Source organism: Monodon monoceros, unplaced genomic scaffold (assembly GCF_005190385.1).
Source record: "Monodon monoceros isolate NGI ecotype Baffin Bay Population unplaced genomic scaffold, NGI_Narwhal_1 Super_Scaffold_21, whole genome shotgun sequence".
In the NCBI taxonomy this organism is placed as follows: domain Eukaryota; kingdom Metazoa; phylum Chordata; class Mammalia; order Artiodactyla; family Monodontidae; genus Monodon; species Monodon monoceros.
The window spans coordinates 44,756,064-44,776,242 of record NW_021703778.1 but is presented as its reverse complement, the minus strand read 5'-3'; the positions used below and the strand labels follow the sequence as shown (position 1 = coordinate 44,776,242).

General features: G+C 39.5%; 1 protein-coding gene across 8 annotated transcripts in view; it reads right to left on the bottom strand.

The window, feature by feature from the left end:
• Positions 1-20,179, bottom strand: part of MCTP2 (multiple C2 and transmembrane domain containing 2) — a 247,867-nt gene that overhangs the window by 140,470 nt on the left and 87,218 nt on the right. For 5 of the 8 annotated variants that reach the window (XM_029236801.1, XM_029236802.1, XM_029236800.1 and 2 more), the window contains 4 exons: positions 6,597-6,739; positions 5,783-5,859; positions 5,182-5,293; positions 1,049-1,084 (listed from right to left, as the gene is read on the bottom strand). In XM_029236801.1, coding sequence (XP_029092634.1) covers positions 1,049-1,084; positions 5,182-5,293; positions 5,783-5,859; positions 6,597-6,739 — 368 coding nt within the window. Of the gene's footprint in view, positions 1-1,048; positions 1,085-3,329; positions 3,359-5,181; positions 5,294-5,782; positions 5,860-6,596; positions 6,740-20,179 lie in introns of those variants that run through there. The other 3 variants (XM_029236806.1, XM_029236808.1, XM_029236807.1) reach the window with 3 other exon arrangements.

Sequence of the window (20,179 nt, the reverse complement as noted above, 5' to 3'; positions counted from 1 at the left end):
CTTAGCCTGTTTATTTTTAAAGTGCTCAAAAATGCAAAGGATATACATTTTAGGAAGAGTCAGAACTTTGATTCCTCTGGGTTTGAGAAAGCAAGGTTTAGAAAGTTTACCTTCTTTCCTAGGAATTAGTCAGGTTACAAATCTCTCCTTCTCTCTCTTTCACATACACACGCTCTTACAAACACACGGAATCTTTGTTTCAATCTCCTTATTTTATAGAGAAGTAAACAACTGCAGTGTGGTGAGGTTAGAAATGAGAGATGGCATATATCTGTGTACACATGTGTGTGTATAAATAAATGCATATACAGAGATTGCCCACGCACTCTCCCCTCATACACGGACACATCACAGCCACCTCCATCTTGGTTATTCCTCTTTTAAAAGCAGTAGACCTGCTAAAGTAAGTTATACATAATATTTTTGGTTTTGTTTACATTTACATTAATTTTGACATTTAGTCACTTAAGTTACAATGTGTTACCTTAATAACCTGATAATAACACATCCCTACCTTGGTACACCTATACTTTTTATAAATTGCACAGAAGTATATAATTGTTTAAAAAGATACTAACAATGTAAAAAAGTCACCAGCATTTCATGGAGAAATCTTTAAAGAAACGCTCACAAAAAAAAAAGGTAAAATAAAAGTAATATAAAAAAGATTGATAAAATATACCACGTACTCTTCTCAATCTTTTCACTGCCCTTATGACAGTTTCCACCTAATGGTAAATAGCTTTCTAAAGGACTAAATCTAACTGCACTACAACTCCAAATAATTCAAGCTTAATGAAGTGTAACATTCTAACACGGCCGGTACATATAAAATGTCAACACTAAAACAAGTGTAAGTTCAAACATCTGGCTATGCCCTTATTAAATGAAATTTTAAAAGGGAGTTTGCTTCCTTTTTACTCATAACAGCAGTAAGAGGAAAAGAAAGCCTTTCCATGTAAAGGTTGGATAATAATCTTGTCTACATTTGTCTTTGCTACAAAGGTGAACCACATGATGTAAAGAAAAAAAAAACAGCTATATTTACCTTGCTGGCACTTAACTGCTTCCGATTTGACCAACGCTAAGGATTATGTCCATTGAATCATGAAAAATGGCAAAATAAAAGAGAGAAATAGAGCCGTTAACAACATAATGGTGTTACCATGCTAGTTAGATGGTGCAGACTACATTCAAACAACTGACACCCACATTCTGAGGTTTCAGAGAAAACACACCTGAGCAAGAAAATAGTTAGAAACCTAGAAAAATCACATTTCTGTGGTTGTGTTACATCATTTTCTCACAGTATTCAAAAATGAAAAAACAAGGACATAGAATACTGCTCAGTCCTTACAAGTACATTTATGTTTCTATTTGCCTGAAAACACTCTAATTTTACCTTGAAAAGCAATGTGGAAAGGCAGGTTTTTCCTACCTGAAATACCCAGGTAGCATTATAAAAATGTTTAAGAAATTCATGGACAAAGTTAGTTCATGTTTAGGTTTCTGTAGTTTTAGATACTAGAAAAAATAATTCCATTGCCCTCTGCTGAGAAAATCTCAATATTCGAAATAATAGGAAGAAACAATCTGAGTCATTTCTTCACAATGAAGAAAAATAGGCTAATGTACCAGTGAGGGAGGGAAGAAAAAAATGTTCTGAACAGCCAGTAACTTCACCACTGTTCTCTTTTGATCTCTCATTTGTCGAGCTAAGACTGCTGAATTTCGTCTACAAGTAAAGTTCTCTCCTAACAAAATCCTCTCATTACTCCTGTCACCGTCCAGTACTGCAAAGCTCTACTCTGGCTGGTTAACCAGCTAACTGGATGTTAAAACTTGGAAAAATTTGGCAGATTACAACTCAATTATGAATCTAATTGAGCAGCCCTTAGTAACTATTATGATTAAGGAAAAAAATGCCTTTAGGCAAATGACCTATCCACATTGCCAATAAGTCTCCCCAGGAAATTAGAAACCAGAAAACAAATTGTCTTTGGGGAAAATCCACTTATATTCCAGGGACCAGCAAGTAGAAACGCTGGTACAAAAATGTCTTGAAAATATTCTTCAGGAAAAACACTTTCCCTGGTGAAACTGGAAGCTCAACCACTCAGCATGTGACCCAGAGTTATAGATACTACAATCTGGGTATTAAAATCAGTTCTTTTTGTATTTTCCCAACAACATATGAACAAATATTTTCACCCAGAACAACCACTAAAATTAATCACCATCTTGTAGGTACACATGGCTATCCCTAAATAGCCTTTTGAAATACAATTCGTTTGATTTTTATTTCACCAAAGATTAACAAATAGATGAGGAAACGACTGGAAAATGAGTATTACTGTCTGCTTACTACAGTACTAAGAGCTACCATATATCGGGTGTCTACTCCGTGCTAAGCACTATATTTGATCACGCTGATCCTCACAAACCTATAAAATAGATAATCTTTCTTTTAAATCCGCATTTCACAAATTGTAGCTGAGAATTAAGTAGTTCTGTGAATTTGATCTGATCACTTAACTTCTCAAAACGAAAAATAGTGGAGTCGGGATTCAAACCCAGGCAGTCTGATGACAGAGCTCATAATTATAACTAAAATCCTATTTTTGCTGAGAAAAAGAGACAGAGGGCAGGTTTATCAGCCCTCCACCCAGTGCCTTACCTCCTAACTGTACCATGCCCGTATGCACTTAAATCCCTGGCCCTGAGGGTCAATTCACAGACATTTTGCACATGTTAAGATTTTTATTGGCTTGGCTCTAAAGCAACAAAGACTGCCTCAATGACAACGGGAAGAAATATGGGTACAAAACCGAGAATTCAAACTGAAATCTCTCTATCAGGCTTTAAATTAAAATGGAAATTTATAAACAAATTATTCCCAAATAATCTCAGTCTCCCGTGTTAGTTACCCCATTTAAAAACCCAACAGAAGAATATCTTTAAATACTAACTTAAACTCAATGAAAAGATCAACAGTTTTCTGATACTTACTCTATCCAAAGGGCCCCTGATATGCACTGTTAAGTTGAATAGCCACACATGGCCAAGGATAAATTATTCCTTGCTCAGGTATACTTTGAACAAGTATATAAACAGAAAAATAACACTACCAGTCAGAACAAATAGAACAGGCATTACCATTATTATTATTTCTATAATACCCCATTTTATTATATATGTACATCTATATACACAGACATACATATACATGGATATGTATATATATGTATGTACACTCGTATATATAGTAAATAGATTGTACACTAGACCCTGCCAGACAAGCAAAGAACGAAGAAAATGAGAAATCGTACCAGCAAGTAGATAATGCGTACCATCTGACAAACTCTCAAAAACAGGGCGTGGAGGAGTCAAGGAAAGAAGGGCCAAACTAAATAGGATGACAAGTGTGTCTCCTTTTAGGGCTCTGAAAAGATAGGCTTTGAGATGTTTTCCAAAAACAAACTCAAGCTGAATTGAGTATTAATTGCTCTGCAATTTGAAATAAATTTTGACTGAAATGGCTCTACTTAAAAACTCCAAATTTTGGCAATATTTCAACATATTTTAAGTGCCAGTAGTACTGCTAAATATGATCCAATACACTACAGAAAAATCCACATGTGGAATAAATACACAGCTATTATGCAGCTGAAATATGCAGCTATCTTCATGAGGTCATTATCCAAGTTTACAAACCCCACTTAAATATGTAAGAAATTTTCAGAACATATCAGCTGGCAATTATGCAACCACGTGGCAAATAATATGCTCATTTCCATGGCATGTCATTGTAACCTGGCATCCAGCTCAAGGAACCGGTCACCTACTGGATGCCCTGCCACTGAATCCGATGGCAATGCCATCAAAACTAAGAGAAGTTAAAGGAAGTCCCTCGCCACTATGTTGGGTAGAAAAAAAAATATTTTTGACATCAATTTAAGACATTTTAGCAACAAAATATCAATGTTATTGAGGCCTCAGGTTTTAACAGTGCCACTTCTTAATTAATAAATGGAGATCTCCCCCCCCAAAGTTATCATCAAGTAAATGCTCATAAGTAAAGAATTCAGATTAAAAATAGCAACTGTTTAGTTGACCCTCTGGCAATTGAAAAATCACTGTGCAGTTTTTTTTTGTTTGTTTGTTTTACTCCTTTAAACTATCTTCAGTGAGTTCACTAGTAAATCACTCATGATTTTCATCATGAAAATAAATTACAACTAACTGCAAAGGTAATGTCAAAATGAAGAATATTCTCCACACTGACCCCACTGACTCAATTCAAGAGGTATTATTGGAGGCCTACTTTATAAACAGGCTTCAGATTTTCATACCAGATTCTAAACATGCTGAAATTTTAACACATCTTAGTCCTTTTTCAAGTAGCTGTTTTTAATTGGCTTTTTAAATGCCTTTCAAATAAATGACAATCCAAGATGCTTTCACTCTCATTTTCATTCTTGGAATTTTAAGGCATAATACCAGAATATAAAATAAGATTATGGTTTGTATTCACATACTTGCTCCTAGAAACAGAGTCCCCATCATACCGCCACAAAATCCAATGCTTTTTGATGTTACAGACATCTTTAATAGGTAATGCATTAACTAGAAATTACCATGTAACAGACTGGAGAATATTAAATGTGTGTCTTCCCAGAAGAACTCTCAATAGAAAATTTGGTAGCTAAAAGAAAAAGGAAGATGAAACGGAAATGCTGCAAATGTATGCTTGATTACCTTAGTAATGTACAACACAATGACTAAATCCTGGGAACAGCTTTTCATAACTAAATAATGCCTAAGTCATCTAGTACCTAAGAAAACAGTAAATGGAAACCTTAACATTCAGAAAAAGCAAATTTTGTATGATCTGTGACAAGCAAACCATAAGCAGCAAAAACACTTAATAACAGCAATAGTATTATTGCTACAATATTAGTAATGTTTACATCCCTAGCCAAAATAGAGATCATTCCTTACTGTATTTCTTTCCAGGTTTCCAGAAGAAAGGGTGTACATTATCACAGATAGTACTTTAAGTCTCTATACAGTTTTTCCCCCTACCCAAATAAATACAAAAATGTCAGCCATCTGGCAACCCAATTATCAAAGAAAAGCTGCAATGGAGAATTTTAAAAAGAACAAAAGGGTCACACTCACGTGTCTCTTGAAATCACACTGTTTTACTACTAGGTTCAAATTTAATACAATCACTCCCATGTCATCTTCTAAACTGTTTGGATCTTCCAATTTTAAAATATGTTCAGTCGTCCTATAAGCAAAAAGCAACAAATGATGGTAGCACTTATTGGTAGTACTTTATAGCCTTAGAATACATCAGGAGCTTATGATAAAAATCTCCTACCCCTGAACAGGGGTGAGACACAAGTTAAAAAAAGCACCAGATTCAGTGAAAATAAACCAACCATCTTCAGGGGTAGAGAAACTGTTTGGCATCGCCTAATTCAACAGTTGGTCAACCGATTCTTCTCCCCTACTGCCCAAAGAAAATGTAAATACTTGTTTTAATTTTAAGGTAAGTAGGTTAATGAACACGAAAGTACAAAATTCAATACACCTTTTAGGTTATGTTATAGAAGATGTAATATCTGACCAATATATATTTGGGAGCTAAAAAGCAAAAATTATAGAAAAACTCACATTTTAAAGCACTCTTTCATTTATTCTGATTTTGTTATGTGATTATCTTGAGTTCCCTCTAAAATTCACTAATAACAACTAGATGGTAAAATTACAATACCTGTTAAGCTCAAGATCACTCAGAACGACAAATGCAGAACCCATGAAATCAGATGTAGTTAAATCTCGATCATACACCTACAAAGAAGAAGGGGGCCAGTAACACACATTAATATGGCAAACCAACTGAGTATATCAAAGTATGGATAAATGCAATAGGCTGGGAATTTTGAATTCAGTCCTCTAGATCTGAAAATAATTTGCACAGTATAAAGAAGAATTTAACCAAGCTGATGGGGAGAACAAAATTATTCAAACCTGTGCATTTTGCTTACTGTGGCCAAAATAACAGAAAATACTTTTAAGGCAGTATTCATATGCATTAAGATATTATGCACAATGGACCACTCTCTGTAGTTTAAATGGTCTCTCATTAAAATTTACTATTTTCCGCAGTGAGCAAATCTGCCAATTAAATAGAAATTTGCTGAATATTCTATAGCAATCCCATCCTGCACTCAACTCATGCAGTTTTAACCCAGATGTTAGAGCAATTGATGCTTACAACCGGTAGCTTAAAGCTCTCTGAGAAAGGCTTTAGTACTTGTCACCACTGCACTGGCAGTAATATTTCTTCCACATTCAGTAAGTTTAAATACAATCAATGGAGATATTATTTTCACTCTGCTAGATCTGAGAGTAACATACAGTTTGACCAAGGGTATAAAGAATCCCTTCCATACTTATATTTTTAAGCCAGTGATTAGGAATGATACAAGAATGAATTTGGGGAAGTTGACTTTTAAGAGGGTGAAGATGGCTGAGAAATAAATGTTTTTAATAAAAGAGCAGATTTGAAAGTCATCTGGGATTACCTTCACACACAGCTTTTGATCAAGGCTTTGTATTGGCAATAAGACTACTTCGTCCCAAACTGGGTTCAAGTTCTTATATATGACTTTACTTTTGTACAGAGTCTTCCCATTCAGCTTAAATTTCACATAGGGATCACTCGTGCCTTTAAATGAAAAAGAGAGCAAGACAGGTTTTTAAAATACATGTAAAAAGCCTAGGATCTCCATTAAATAAAGATTCTTTCCACGCTCTCCAGGCTCAAAGCACTTCACTGAGTACACCCAGAACAAATGTTTCCCTGCACAGAGACTGAAGGCCCCAGAGGTGGAGAGGGGAGAGAAGTGAAACAATCTGGGGTAAATGACTGATTCTTCTTTGCCTTTCCTGGTAGAATATAAATGGGCTTCTTGAGCTTTTTCTGTTTGGTTTCATTGTGGGTATGTCATCACTCTCCTACCCACAAAAAATTCAAGAAATAAAATCCACCAGCACCAGCCAAGCATCTCAGGAGTCCTGGGGAGAAGCCCACTCCTCCTAAGAATGGCAGTGAGTCAGTGAAAATGGAAAGAAACCATTTTCAAACATTTGGCCAGATGGCTGACTCAACAGAACCCTGTACTTTATAATATAATCATAATAAATCAATCAATCCCTGGAACCACCGACTCAGAAGCCTGGGGACTCGGACCCCAGAACCAGGGGTGTAGAGATTAAACTGACAAAGTTGCCATTCTTTGCCCCACCCTCCGTACCTGCGGTAGAGAACATTGTCTCCCCCTGGCGAGCTGAACGCCCCTCAACAAGGCCCTCCGACCCGCTGGCCTCGGGCCAACACCCTTGACCTGCTGCCTCTTCCCAGGAAGCTTTGAAAAGGAAAGAATAATGTCCCGCTATAGCCACTATGTCCAAAGCAGAAAGAAGGGCCGATGATGGACCCTTCTCCACATTTTTCAGATCAGTTGAGGAAAAAAACATGCCCACAAACATAATACCAGGATTAATGTGTTGTGCAAGTGTGCCATCATACTCGGGACACAACAGTGACTGGGACATACTTGCACATTACTACCTAGTGAAGGATGAATAAAGGAGGCACAAATAAATGAATAATCCACGAGGGCATGAATGAAGGCTAGCCGATAATGCTACAAAGAAAGGAAAAAAATCTAATTTGGGGAGGTATGCTGGTATAATTCATCGTGAACCAGACTCTGAATAAGTGCTCAAAGACCAACAGTCTTGTTCACTGACACATTCCAGGTGCCTTGAACAATGCCCAACAGAGGCCTCCACAGATTTACTGACATGAGTTCTTGATATTAAAGTCAAGCCAATGTAGTCTAAGAATATTACATCAAAAATTAATTAGGCTACTCTGTCACAAACATTTCCAACTCGTTAATACCCACCATGAATTATTTCAATCATTTTTTTTTTTTCAGCTCTTTCTGAGGTTTCTGCAGGACGGAAAACTCCTGAACATGAATGCAATTCTTATACTAACTATTCTAACTGGGAGTCACATCACTTGGGGGCAAGATAATACACATTGGCTAAAAGTCTTAACAGAGTAACCAAGGTATCATTTGGATAATTCAGCCATTCCAGTATGGCAAGGCTGCTAACTTTAAAACAAAGAAATCAAGTTACAAATATACACATATACATATGCGACACTCACGTTTTAAGTTTGGCAACAAAGGGGCAGAAACCCAGCAGTCTATACTTTAAACCTGGACACACACGTACTCGCACACACTTCAGCAGCAATTCTGAGCAGGACAGTAAAAATGAAGGCATTCCCAGCCATTCAGTGGAATAGTCACTAGTGAGTCAGTAATCTGTCCACACCCCCTCTTTGAGAGTACAAGAGAACACCTGCGGCAAGTCAGATTTTAACAGTCATTCTGATATATATAGATAAAAAAAAAAAAGTGGGGGGAAAACTCTAATAAAAAGAGGCCTTTAATTAAATGAAATTGCCACTCTGGGATCAGGCCTTCATGCTTGTCAGCGTGCTCTCAAAATAAACATCTCAAAACCAGGCCTCGGTGGTGTCACTTTCTCACAGGCAAAGCATACTGGGTAATCCCCAGGCATCTTGACAGCTACATAATGTTCAAACTGTTTCACGGGTGAATGGCAGCAGTTGCGTGAAAGAAAATATTAATGTCTGGAATTAATAGAAAAAGGGACCAGGGTTTACAAAGCCAAACAAGGAACCAGGGTGTCAAGTGAGTACAGCATTAATTGTTAGGGAAAATTTGAGAAGGGGGGGCAGGGGGCACGTAGTGATTTTTTTCTCTCTGAGCCTAAGTGCCTCACTGTCAGGCAAGTGACATCTTAACTAGGCAGGTTCTGAAAAGGGGTCGCGGCTCAGGAATGCAACGCCCAGATTACACAGATGATGAGATGACACCTGAATGGGTGGACTTTAACCTTTTTTTCACAGGGCGCTTCATAAACAATGAGGCTCCTTGGAATAAAGAGGTAGTGTGGAACTTTGGGAGGAGAATGAAACCAGGAGGCCGGAGACGGTGCCTCCCTCCTGGGGTCGCCACCCGTCCTGCCATGTGGTCTCAACAGAGTCACGGAGCCTCAAATTTAGAATATGTAGCCATCACACATCCAGAGCCGGAGCTTTCTGCTCCCGTGCAAAAGGTACTGTGGTTCTGTGTGTGCTGAGACAGACTGACAGCCACGCACTGGTCCTCCAGAAATGCTGTGCCAGTTCACACTCCCGACAACGCGGGACAGTCCTTATTTCTGCACATGATGCTATGGATGGTCATGCCTCCCTTGACCCTGTACCTGTCAGGCCTGCTAACATCACTCACATGCCACAAACACAGGTTGCCTCAGAGCATGGCTCAGTGTTACTGAGTACTAAGGGGGATGGCAAAGGAAGATCCACCCCAGAGCCTTTTCTTCTGTACCTGGCGGGCAGCAGGCAGATGGTATATATAACCCAAGGTCCAAGAGATAAGTGTCAAAATAGAATAGAACTTGGGGGGTATGCTAGTTCACAGACGGGAAAGGTTAGCTCCAGCTGGGGTATCAGTGGAGGCTGAAATAAAGGAGATGGGAATTGAAACATGGGCGGATCTGGCCAAGCGGAAAAGGACTGAGGCCATGTGGGCTGGAGGAACCGGCACTGAAAGGGGAAAGAGGCCAAAATGACTAGATCTGTGCGGTGCCAAGCAAGCATTTCAATTCATCCAGAAATTAAGGGGATAAAATGTATAATGAGAAAGTTATTTTTGAGTCAGACTGGTTTTGAGTCAGACTGAAGTGCCTTAAAAGTCACAAAATAAGGAGTTAAGTTTTTGTTCTGTAAGAAATATAGGGTAGTTTTGGTTTTCCTGTTCTCTTTTTTTAAATTTTTTAACAAGTGTAATACATGCTCATGATGCTGAAAGGTATGAAATGAAAACTCTCCACCCTCTTAATCTTTCCTCATTCCCATTCCTCATATGCACCAGTTTCTTGAGTGGCTTACAGGAAAAACTACAAGAATTGTTTTTAACTCGAATGTAATCATAATAAATGCACTGGACTCTGTGCTTTCACAACTAAAGTACCTTGAAGCTCTGTTCACATCAGCAATACAGATTCACCAGTTTTTCTTTTTCTTTTATCAACTGCATACATTTTCATTGTGTTCTTGTATCTTAATTTATGTAACTAGTTACCAAATAATAAACATTTACATCACTTCCAAATTTTTTTTTTTTTTTTACTAGCACAAACAATACTACAACAAGCACCCTTGTATGACTATCTCTGAGTTTATATGTGATTATATTCAGAACGAACAGCAGGGCTTCCCTGGTGGCGCAGTGGTTGGGGGTCCGCCTGCCAGTGCGGGGGACATGAGTTTGGGCCCTGGTCAGGGGAGATCCCACATGCCGCATAGCGGCTGGACCCGTGTGCCATGGCTGCTGAGACTGCTCTCTAGAGCCCGTGCGCCACAACTACTGAGCCCACGTGCCACAGCTGCTGAAGCCCATGCACCTTGAGCCTGTGCTCCGCGGCGAGAGAGGCCACCGCGATGAGAGGCCCACATACCGTGGCGGGGGTTGGCCCCCTCTCGCCAGGGCTGGAGAGGGCCCGTGCAGCGGCGGAGACCCAATACAGCCAAAAATAAATAAATAAAATAAATAAATTTATTAAAAAGAAAAACTGCAGGGCAAATGAATGTGTCTTTTCTGGTTCTGACAGCCATTGTCAAATCGTTCTTCCAAAGTCTGTCAAAATTTACACTTCCACCAAGAGTATACGTTTTGTATTTTTTTTCTTTACATGCTCACCAATATTTGATGTCATAAATCTTTACTTTGAAAAACTGGCAGGTAAAAAAAATAGTATCTCCATTTTTCTCTATCATTAACATTTAGAGTAAAGCTTAGGATCTTTCATATTTTAGTGACCTACATTTGTCTTTCTTTGTCAGGGAAATTCTCACTGATATCATTTACCCATTTTTCTATGGGCTCAAGGTTTTGTCTTTTGCTTATGGATTTGAATGAGCCCTTAATTATGGAAAGCAGCCATTGGCTGTAAATCTTGTCATACTTTGTTTAGACTTACCTTACTTCTTGCAATAAGTTATTTCCATTTTTATTTAGGCAAATTAACCAGTTTTATTTATGGCACTGTCGCTTAACATTCTACTTAGAAGAATTGTTCTCACTAAAGGATTTTCAGTTAGTTCAGCCACGTTTCTTTCCACTGATTTTGCAGCTTTTCGTTTTTTACACTTAAGTCTTTGGTCCATCTGGAATTATTCTAGTGTGAGAGGGAAGGAAATTCAGGTTTACTTATGAGTAGGAGAGTAAAATGATCAGAGCCACGCTTCAGAAATATAAATCTGGCAGCAGCTTATAATTTAGAAGGAAGAAGAAAAAGGCTAAAGCGAAGAAACCTGGTAGTTGAGATAACACAGCACCGGGGAGTTGAGGAGACAGCTATACCGAAACTATAAGAAGCACCGATCCAGGGTTTCACAAAGCATGATCCATGGAACACTCATACCTCAAGTTGCTCCACGGACTGAAAGGGTTATGTCATCAAAACCACTGGGAAAAGCTGTTTACTCTTTCCTTACTTGGAACCTCCCTATGTAGAGTAAAATATTAAACACTGCTAAGAACTGTATTAATGACAAACAAGCAATAATAAAAACAGCTTAAAACTTTTCTACTCTGTATTTCATAAAATTATTTAAATATAGAAAACATTTTACTTGGGCCACCTATGAACGTAATATTAAACTCCTCCAAATCAAAGCTCTGGAAGGTGAGATGCATGCCCAGAGTTGCCTAATATGCATGGTAGGTGAATTATATGAAAATATGATAAATGAATAAACTTTGAAGTAAGATGGGCATGGTGGATTAAACTCCCAGACCTTCCTTTCAGTAACTGTATAACCTTAAGCATCATAATTTCCTCAAGCCTTACCATCTTCACCTGCAGATGGAAAAATGCCAGCTTTGTAGAATTATCTTGAGAACTGAATGAACCACTATACTTCGGTAACAAGAGGCTCCAAACATTTACATAGTATGTGCTTCTATTTATAGTATTACTACTCAATTAATTTAAAAGGGGAGAGTGTGTAACAATGTATGCAGTACTAATTAAATATTCATTTACTTTATTTTAGCTGTCCAAGTAACTTGCACTGATAATTTGTCTCTATATGTCCCTTCTAAAGGTGTGATGTTTATAACCCCTTCTGTCTTCAAAAGTTGAACAGAAAATTCCTTATGTTATATACTTCTCACAGGGATCCCACGTGGTTTGGGAAAATTTCATGAAACAATCTGAGCTGTCTTGGAAGGAATGGGCCGTTTAAAATCTGAAAGTCACTAAGTATTCATGAGTACTAGCTACTGCCCCACCTACAGTCCTAAGGGGATTCATTAGGATTTCAGAGAACTTTGCAGGTATAATCTTACGAAAATAACAGGCAGCTCAATAAGAAGGACTCAAGTTTATCATCAGGAGAGAGTCATCAAGAACCATCATATTTGAAGGTTCTGTTCTCTTGGCATTCGATTTATCATCCCAAGGGGCTATTACCAGATTGAGTGCGTTATGGAAAAGATGGGCAGTATCAACAGGTGAAGTGGTTGAACAGAACAGACAAAATCACACGGACTGGCTCAAGAACTAGCCCAATATGCAAATAAGATACATCTGTAATGAAACTCCAATTACCAACACCTTCTCTCTGCTTTTTCTAGTATAACAGCTCATGGCCATGGTAGTAGAAAAAGCAGAAAGTCAAGATTAATTTAAAAAAAAGAAAGAAAGAAAGAAAGAAAGAAGGAAAGAAAGAAAGAAAGAAAGAAAGAAAATTGCCACCATCTAGAAAAGCTTACTATCTTGGTATGCACCGTGACTTTACACACACACACTTTCCACAAAAAGGAATCAGCCTTCATATTGTATTCTTTTACCTGCCTTCTTCAGTCAATAACACATCTGTCCCCTTCCATGCCCGTAAGTATATTTCTATAAATCAGTTTAATGGTCATTTATGTATCTATTTGTGTGTGTGTGTGTATATATATATATATATATACACTATATCATATAGTTTATGTACTATATCATATAGGTTTTTAAAACTAGCATTCCTAATTTAAACTAAAAATCCAATGCATTGAATGCGAAAGCTGTATTTGTAGACAAAACCTAGTTATTTGTCACCAGCAAAGTTCATTTGCCAAGTTAAAAACTTCAGCCATATAGTGTCTCCAAAAGAAACGTGGTCTTAAGCTAGAAAAGTTTCCTAATTAAATGCATTTCTCAGAGTTGTTGTTTGTTTATGAAAGGAAATGATCTCCATAATTTTACACCAAGTTCACATTTTATAATACCTGAGAACTTTTCTCAGGGGATATTAAGAGTTCAGTTTCAAGTCAATAATTATTTACTAAGTCTTTAGGGAAACTGAGATACACATAGATGAATTCATTCTGCATAAAAAGTATTTGAACACATATGAAAAGCATAAATTTGACTTTTTTCCTATCCTCTGGCTTAAGAGTAATAAGATTCATTATATTTATACACATATCTTTAGACTCTTTGCAATATATATACCTATTTGGAATGTTTCTTCTTGCCAGAAAAAGAAGTAAATCTGAGTTGTTTTCATATGGGATCCATAAGTTCTGACTTTCTCCAAGGGCGGCTAAGTAAGAGCCAGACGTGATTTCAGAAAACAAGCCAGTGACGATTTTTCAACGCTGCTGCTGCCCTCTAGCAGTTACACTGAGATTTCCAGAGCAAGCCACGTCCAATGGCAGCTTTCTTAACAGACCCCTTCAGAAATCATAATGGGCCTTCTGGAAACTCAAGGGCATCTTTCCTCAGTCCCATGGGACAGGAGAAACAACTTTCCCTTTATAGAGCACAGTCTACTTTACTTAAGAGAGCAGGAGATTCAAGTCTAGCAGAATTCCAAGCCAGGCTTTATCCACTACAATTAAATGAAGGGAGCATGCACATTCCCCTTCTCCTGCACATGGTGGCTACATGCTTCGGTTTTTTTGGTACCAGCCTCAGAAGAACAGTTTCCTCCCAGACCATCTAAAGGCCTTGCTGGCCACCTTCTGTCACTTAGCACATCCTGGTTGAACCACTCCTGAACTTTTCTCCCAGTGAGATTGACTCCCCTCCTCTTGGGGAGCCCACCATGGACAACAGTTCAGCGGCACCTTGGACAAGGCTTGCCCATGGCTGGACCCTGTGATGTAGTGTACCAAATTCACCAAAATCCTTTTTTTTTTTTTTCTTTTTTTTTTTTCTTTTCTTTTTTTTTGCGGTACGCGGGCCTCTCACTGTTGTGGCCTCTCCCGTTGCGGAGCACAGGCTCCGGACACACAGGCTCAGAGGCCGTGGCTCACGGGCCCAGCCGCTCCACGGCATGTGGGATCCTCCCGGACCGGGGCACGAACCCGTGTCCCCTGCATTGGCAGGCGGACTCTCAACCACTGCGCCACCAGGGAAGCCCAAAGTCCATTTTTTTGAAAGATCATCCAGTGGCCAACTTACAGTGAGATTGAGGATCTGAATTTACCAATTTTACCAAAACTTGCTTATTTTAACTATTTATAAAGTTTTACCAAAACTGTTTATTTTGACTATTTTTAAAGTTTGTATAGAATAAACAAGGGGAATTAAGAGAGCTGTGGAGAGTGAGGTCCTCATGGGGCCTTCAGATTCTCCCCCTGTACCATGCTCCCCACAAAACTTCCTTCACCCCACCCACCCCACCCCAAGACTTCCCTACCTGCCCTACTCTCTGCCTGCTCGCCACCTCTGTTCCCCCTTATATTCTTTTTCTGTCTTTAGTCATCCCCTTTGTGGGATCTTCAGCTTAGGCCAGGCCATGTCCATTCCTTTCTATCATTTTCTTTGGCCTGAGACAAATTAAATATTATTTAAGATGCTGTTCTGGCTTTGTCTTCAGAGCCGATTAACTAATATGACCCAGAGACCTTCCAAAGTTGTTTTTTTGTTTGTTTGTTTGTTTTGTTTGTTTGTTTTGGGGGTACGTGGGCCTCTCACTGTCGTGGCCTTTCCCATTGCGGAGCACAGGCTCCGGACGCGCAGGCTCAGCGGCCATGGCTCACGGGCCCAGCCGCTCCGCGGCATGTGGGATCTTCCCGGACCGGGGCACAAACCCACGTCCCCTGCATCGGCAGGCGGACTCCCAACCACTGCGCCACCAGGGAAGCCCCAAAGTTGCTTTTAAAAGTCCTCATCCAATGTTATACACTTAATTTTCTAAATAGATGAATGAAAAACATTGTCAATATAATGATGGATTCAGTAAATGGGCCATTTGGTGAGTAATTGAACAAACTGGCTTTTGTTGAAGTGGTCACTAAGAAGAGATGCCTGCACCCCTATTCTTGATGAGGTGATCAGAAGTACACAGGGGTGTAAACTCGGCTCCCCATCCCTGTTGCGGGACCTTGGCAGGCTACCAAAACCCACCAAGTGGAGGAAATCCAACTGCTACCTGAGTTTCAGGATGGGTGTTTGCATCTTTAAAGTTTCAAGTTTGCTAATGAATGAGCATCTTTCTGAATAAGCTGACCAGATGTGTCTTCGTTGCTCCCACGCAAGCACACCAATGATCGAGCGCCATCTGGTGCTCAGAGTAGGTACTCCAATGTGAAGCAAAGCCCCAATTTTTGCAAAATAAAAAGTATTGACTGTGACCCTTCAGTACAGTACAACTGTGATGTGGTGCTGGCACTGGAACAAAACAACACATCCATAGGAATCAAAGAGAAATCCAAAACGCAGACCCTCATATGGACTGCATTTTAATACCCAATTAAAAAGTGGCCATCAAATCATTAGGGAAAGGAAAATTTAGTGCTAGTTAATTAAATACCCATTTGGCAAAAAGTAAAACTAAGTTCCGACTCTGGGCCAAGAAATCAAAATAAACTTGATACAGATCAAAGAGATTAATGAAAAAATGTAAAACCAGACAGAAAAGAATATAGGTTAATGCATCTCTCTCAAGAGAGAAAAGGCCTTTCAAGGTACAAAAGCATAGGACGCAAGGAAGAAAGGAAACTCTCCAGAATAAAATTGTAAGACTGGAAAAGAGGTTTGCAACAAAAACTTTATAAACAAAATTAAAAGGCAAATGACAACGTAGAAAAATATACATGAACATATCCAGGAACCAGGAGAATAAGCCACAGAGATGGATGGAGTTGGCTGTGTACAAAAGAGAAGCAAATATCTCTTAACCAAATATATCTCAGAGTCCAAATTTCTCTGCACAAATTAAAACAAAACCAAGACGATACTTCTTCTTTATCAAAATTGACATAGATAATCTACACACAGTGGAGTTGAGAAACGGGAAGTGGAACACTCATATGCTCCTGGTGGGTGAGCACAATAGAGGTGTTTCTCAAGAGTGAACTGGCAATTCTGTTAAGTAGAATCTTGAAATGTCAGATCATGTGACAGAAAACATCCAATTCACTGCAATAAATGACTTGCAAAGAAATAAAGTTTGACACACAGATGTAGGCACAAGAATGTGTTCTGTAGCATTATTACTAGTAATTAAAATCTGGAATGATAACCTAAACCGGCACATTAAATAAACAAAGAAAGGTGTACTACTGCTTTTAATTTCTTCTCAAAATAGAACTTTTAAAATACAGAAAAATATATATATGTGAAGCAAAAATAGCAAATCATCAAGTAATTTGAAGTCAGATCCTATTTTACTTTAGAACTCAGTATTTTTTAAAAAATCAGATCTGTGTAGTACATTCAGTAAAAAATTCCAATAAGTAATAACCTACTGGGATGACTTCATCCACACCAAGCTTTCCCATGTTGGTCGCTATGAAACTTGAGGGGCATCTTCTGAGTCAAATTTAAGATGAAGAAAATAAAACCATCAATTCACAATGGGGTTCTTATTCAAATAATGCACCCTTAAAAACTAGTGTCTCTTTCATTTCTGCTGTTGCACTGACAAGAAATCAGGAACTGGTCTCAGAAAACAACCTTAACCAACCCTTTGCCTTGCTGGCAGTGGGCAGGGGGTGAGGAGTACAAAATCTAAAGAGAGGGCTTCCCTGGTGGCGCAGTGGTTGAGAGTCCGTCTGCCGATGCAGGGGACACGGGTTCGTGCCCCGGTCCGGGAAGATCCCACATGCTGCGGAGCGGCTGCGCCCGTGAGCCATGGCCGCTGAGCCTGCGCGTCCGGAGCCTGTGCTCCGCAACGGGAGAAGCCACAACAGTGAGAGGCCCACGTACAGCAAAAAAAAAAGAAAAAAAAAAAATCTAAAGAGAAAAAGAAGAGGTATGCAAACAGTGGGACAAATTATCAAGAAACTGGGAAGAAGGGCCCTAATAAAATTGGCGGAAATGCCACAAGTCATTGCCTTTCCCGGAGGGAAAACACAGAAATAAAACCGAAAGGAGAATAACTAGAACCAGACACAGCAATAATAATAGCTCGTGGCCACTGTACATGGCTATGTCACCCCTCCCACACACACATCCCCATAAGCACAGGTTAAACCCCGTAATCACTGCTGGATGATGTCTGAGCTGGTATTCAAACTCAGATGGTCTGTGCCCCGAGTCTGTGACTCTGACCCACTGCCCAGTGCCCCCAACACTTCCCATCCTAGCACAAACAAGGTCATCTGTGTTGGGCAGCAAAGAGTATACCGAAGAGACTGCTGAGGGGCTGGTCCAAGCCCACAGAGCTGCCCGGAGGCAGAGAGGTGAACCCTCAGTGCATCCCATTCACAGCACACCTGCTGGGAAGCTACACGGCTGATCCTCAGCATATAACACAGAGTTCTAGAAACATCCAGCCTGTCCCCCAATCACAGCTGCAATGAGGAGAATGTTCCTCTGTAGGTCTAATACAAGAGCATTCTTTCCTTTTTAAAGAAGAAATATATAATCATAGAAATGGTACAATCTTTAAAATCAGCCTAGTAAATCACAAGAGGCAAACAGGACCCAAATCAGAGGTGCCTGACATTTGAACATTTTGGTAGCAGTTTCGTAATTTATTAAACCCCTATTGCATGGCCAACTTTTCACACTAGTGGGAGATCTTTAAAATTTTTTGTCTAAACCATTCCTTTCAAATAGGAAAATGACTTATCCAATGCATTCTTCCTATAATCTGCAAAAGTACCTGTCCCTGCTCTAAAAACAGCTGTCCCAGTCTACCTGGGCTGGGATTAGAGAACCGTTTGCTGGATGAATGGGTCACGAATTGTCATTGCCTAAAACTCACATCAAGAAGACGACCATGAACCCTCAGCCCTCCGGCCTACAGCTGAAGTGATGTGTACGCCCTAGTGATGTTGCAGTGAACTCCCGCAATGGACTTTTCTTTCCCTTTTGCAGTATTGAAATGTGGCCACCAGAGGGCATCAGCAACCTAGTATGCTAGCGCACAGCAGGACACTATGCAACCACCCTTCACATCAACGGAAAACACAGGGTTTCAATGAAAGGGCTGTTGTTTTCCAGGAATTAATGCTCTGGGATTTAAGCTTTGAGTGGAGCATTTTTTCCAAGACAAGAGGCCTGGCCATGTCACATGGTGCTCATGCCAGGCCTAGAAAACAGGGCTGCTGGCATTAGCAATACCAGTTCGAGGACACCAAAATACTTTCTTGGCCACATTCCCTTTCATGGGACACTGAGCCAGGGTTCAACACTCTCTATATGTCAACCAAACTGTGAAGCAGTTAGACTTAAAATGAATTGGTCCTTTTTTTGTTATTGAGCTGTATGAGCTGCTTGTAAATTTTGGAGATTAATCCTTTGTCAGTTGCTTCATTTGCAAATATTTTCTCCCATTTAATTCAAAAAGAGTCATGTACCAAAATGTTCATTGCAGCTCTATTTACAATAACCAGGAGATGGAAGCAATCTAAGTGTCCATCATCGGATGAATGGATAAAGAAGATGTGGCTTATATATACAATGGAATATTACTCAGCCATAAAAAGAAACGAAATTGAGTTATTTGTAGTGAGGTGGATGGACCTAGAGTCTGTCATACAGAGTGAAGTAAGTCAGAAAGAGAAAGACAAATACCGTATGCTAACACATATATATATGGAATCTAAGAAAAAAAAAATGTCATGAAGAACCTAAGGGTAAGACGGGAATAAAGACATAGATCTACTAGAGAATGGACTTGAGGACATGGGGAGGGGGAGGGGTAAGCTGTGACAAAGTGAGAGAGTGGCATGGACATATATACACTACCAAACGTAAGGTAGATAGCTAGTGGGAAGCAGCCGCATGGCACAGGGAGATCAGCTCCATGCTTTGTGACCACCTAGAGGGGTGGGATAGGGAGGGTGGGAGGGAGGGAGACGCAAGAGGGAAGAGATATGGGAACATATGTATATGTATAACTGATTCACTTTGTTATAAAGCAGAAACTAACACACTATTGTAAAGCAATTATACTCCAATAAAGGTGTAAATAAATAAATAAATAAATAAAATGAATTGGTCCTACCACATTCCTTCTGCTTTACCAATCTCGAAATTATGGACCCCCAAGAGTTAACCAGACAATGGCTCAGACGGAGAACTTAATACAGGTGTCTGGTTTGGTCAAAAACAATACAGTCTGTAGAACCTCCCAGAAAAAGAGTGGGAAGGAAACGGGAAATATAAAGGAGTAAAAGGAAGAAGCTGGGATGAGGGAGAGGAGTGGAAAGATAGAGCAAAGGAAAATTAGTTGACAGAAAAGGAGGGAATGTGTGACCAGCAGACAGGCAACAGGGAATAACCAGGACAGAGCAGAGAGACAGGGAGGGCTCGGGTTTTCTCCTAGAGATGGCTTGGGAAGATGGGCTTCAGGAAATGCCTGGGCATTTTACAGCATCCAAGTAAGGCTCATTCCTAGAAAGACCCCTGTAGCAACCCAAGTGGCCCAGCAAAGGAAAAAAAAAAAAAAAGAGGCTGTTCAGCACAGAACTCTCCAACAGTGGGTCAAGTCTAGTCAAAGCTGAAGGACTACACACCAGGGAATTGAAGAGAAATTCCT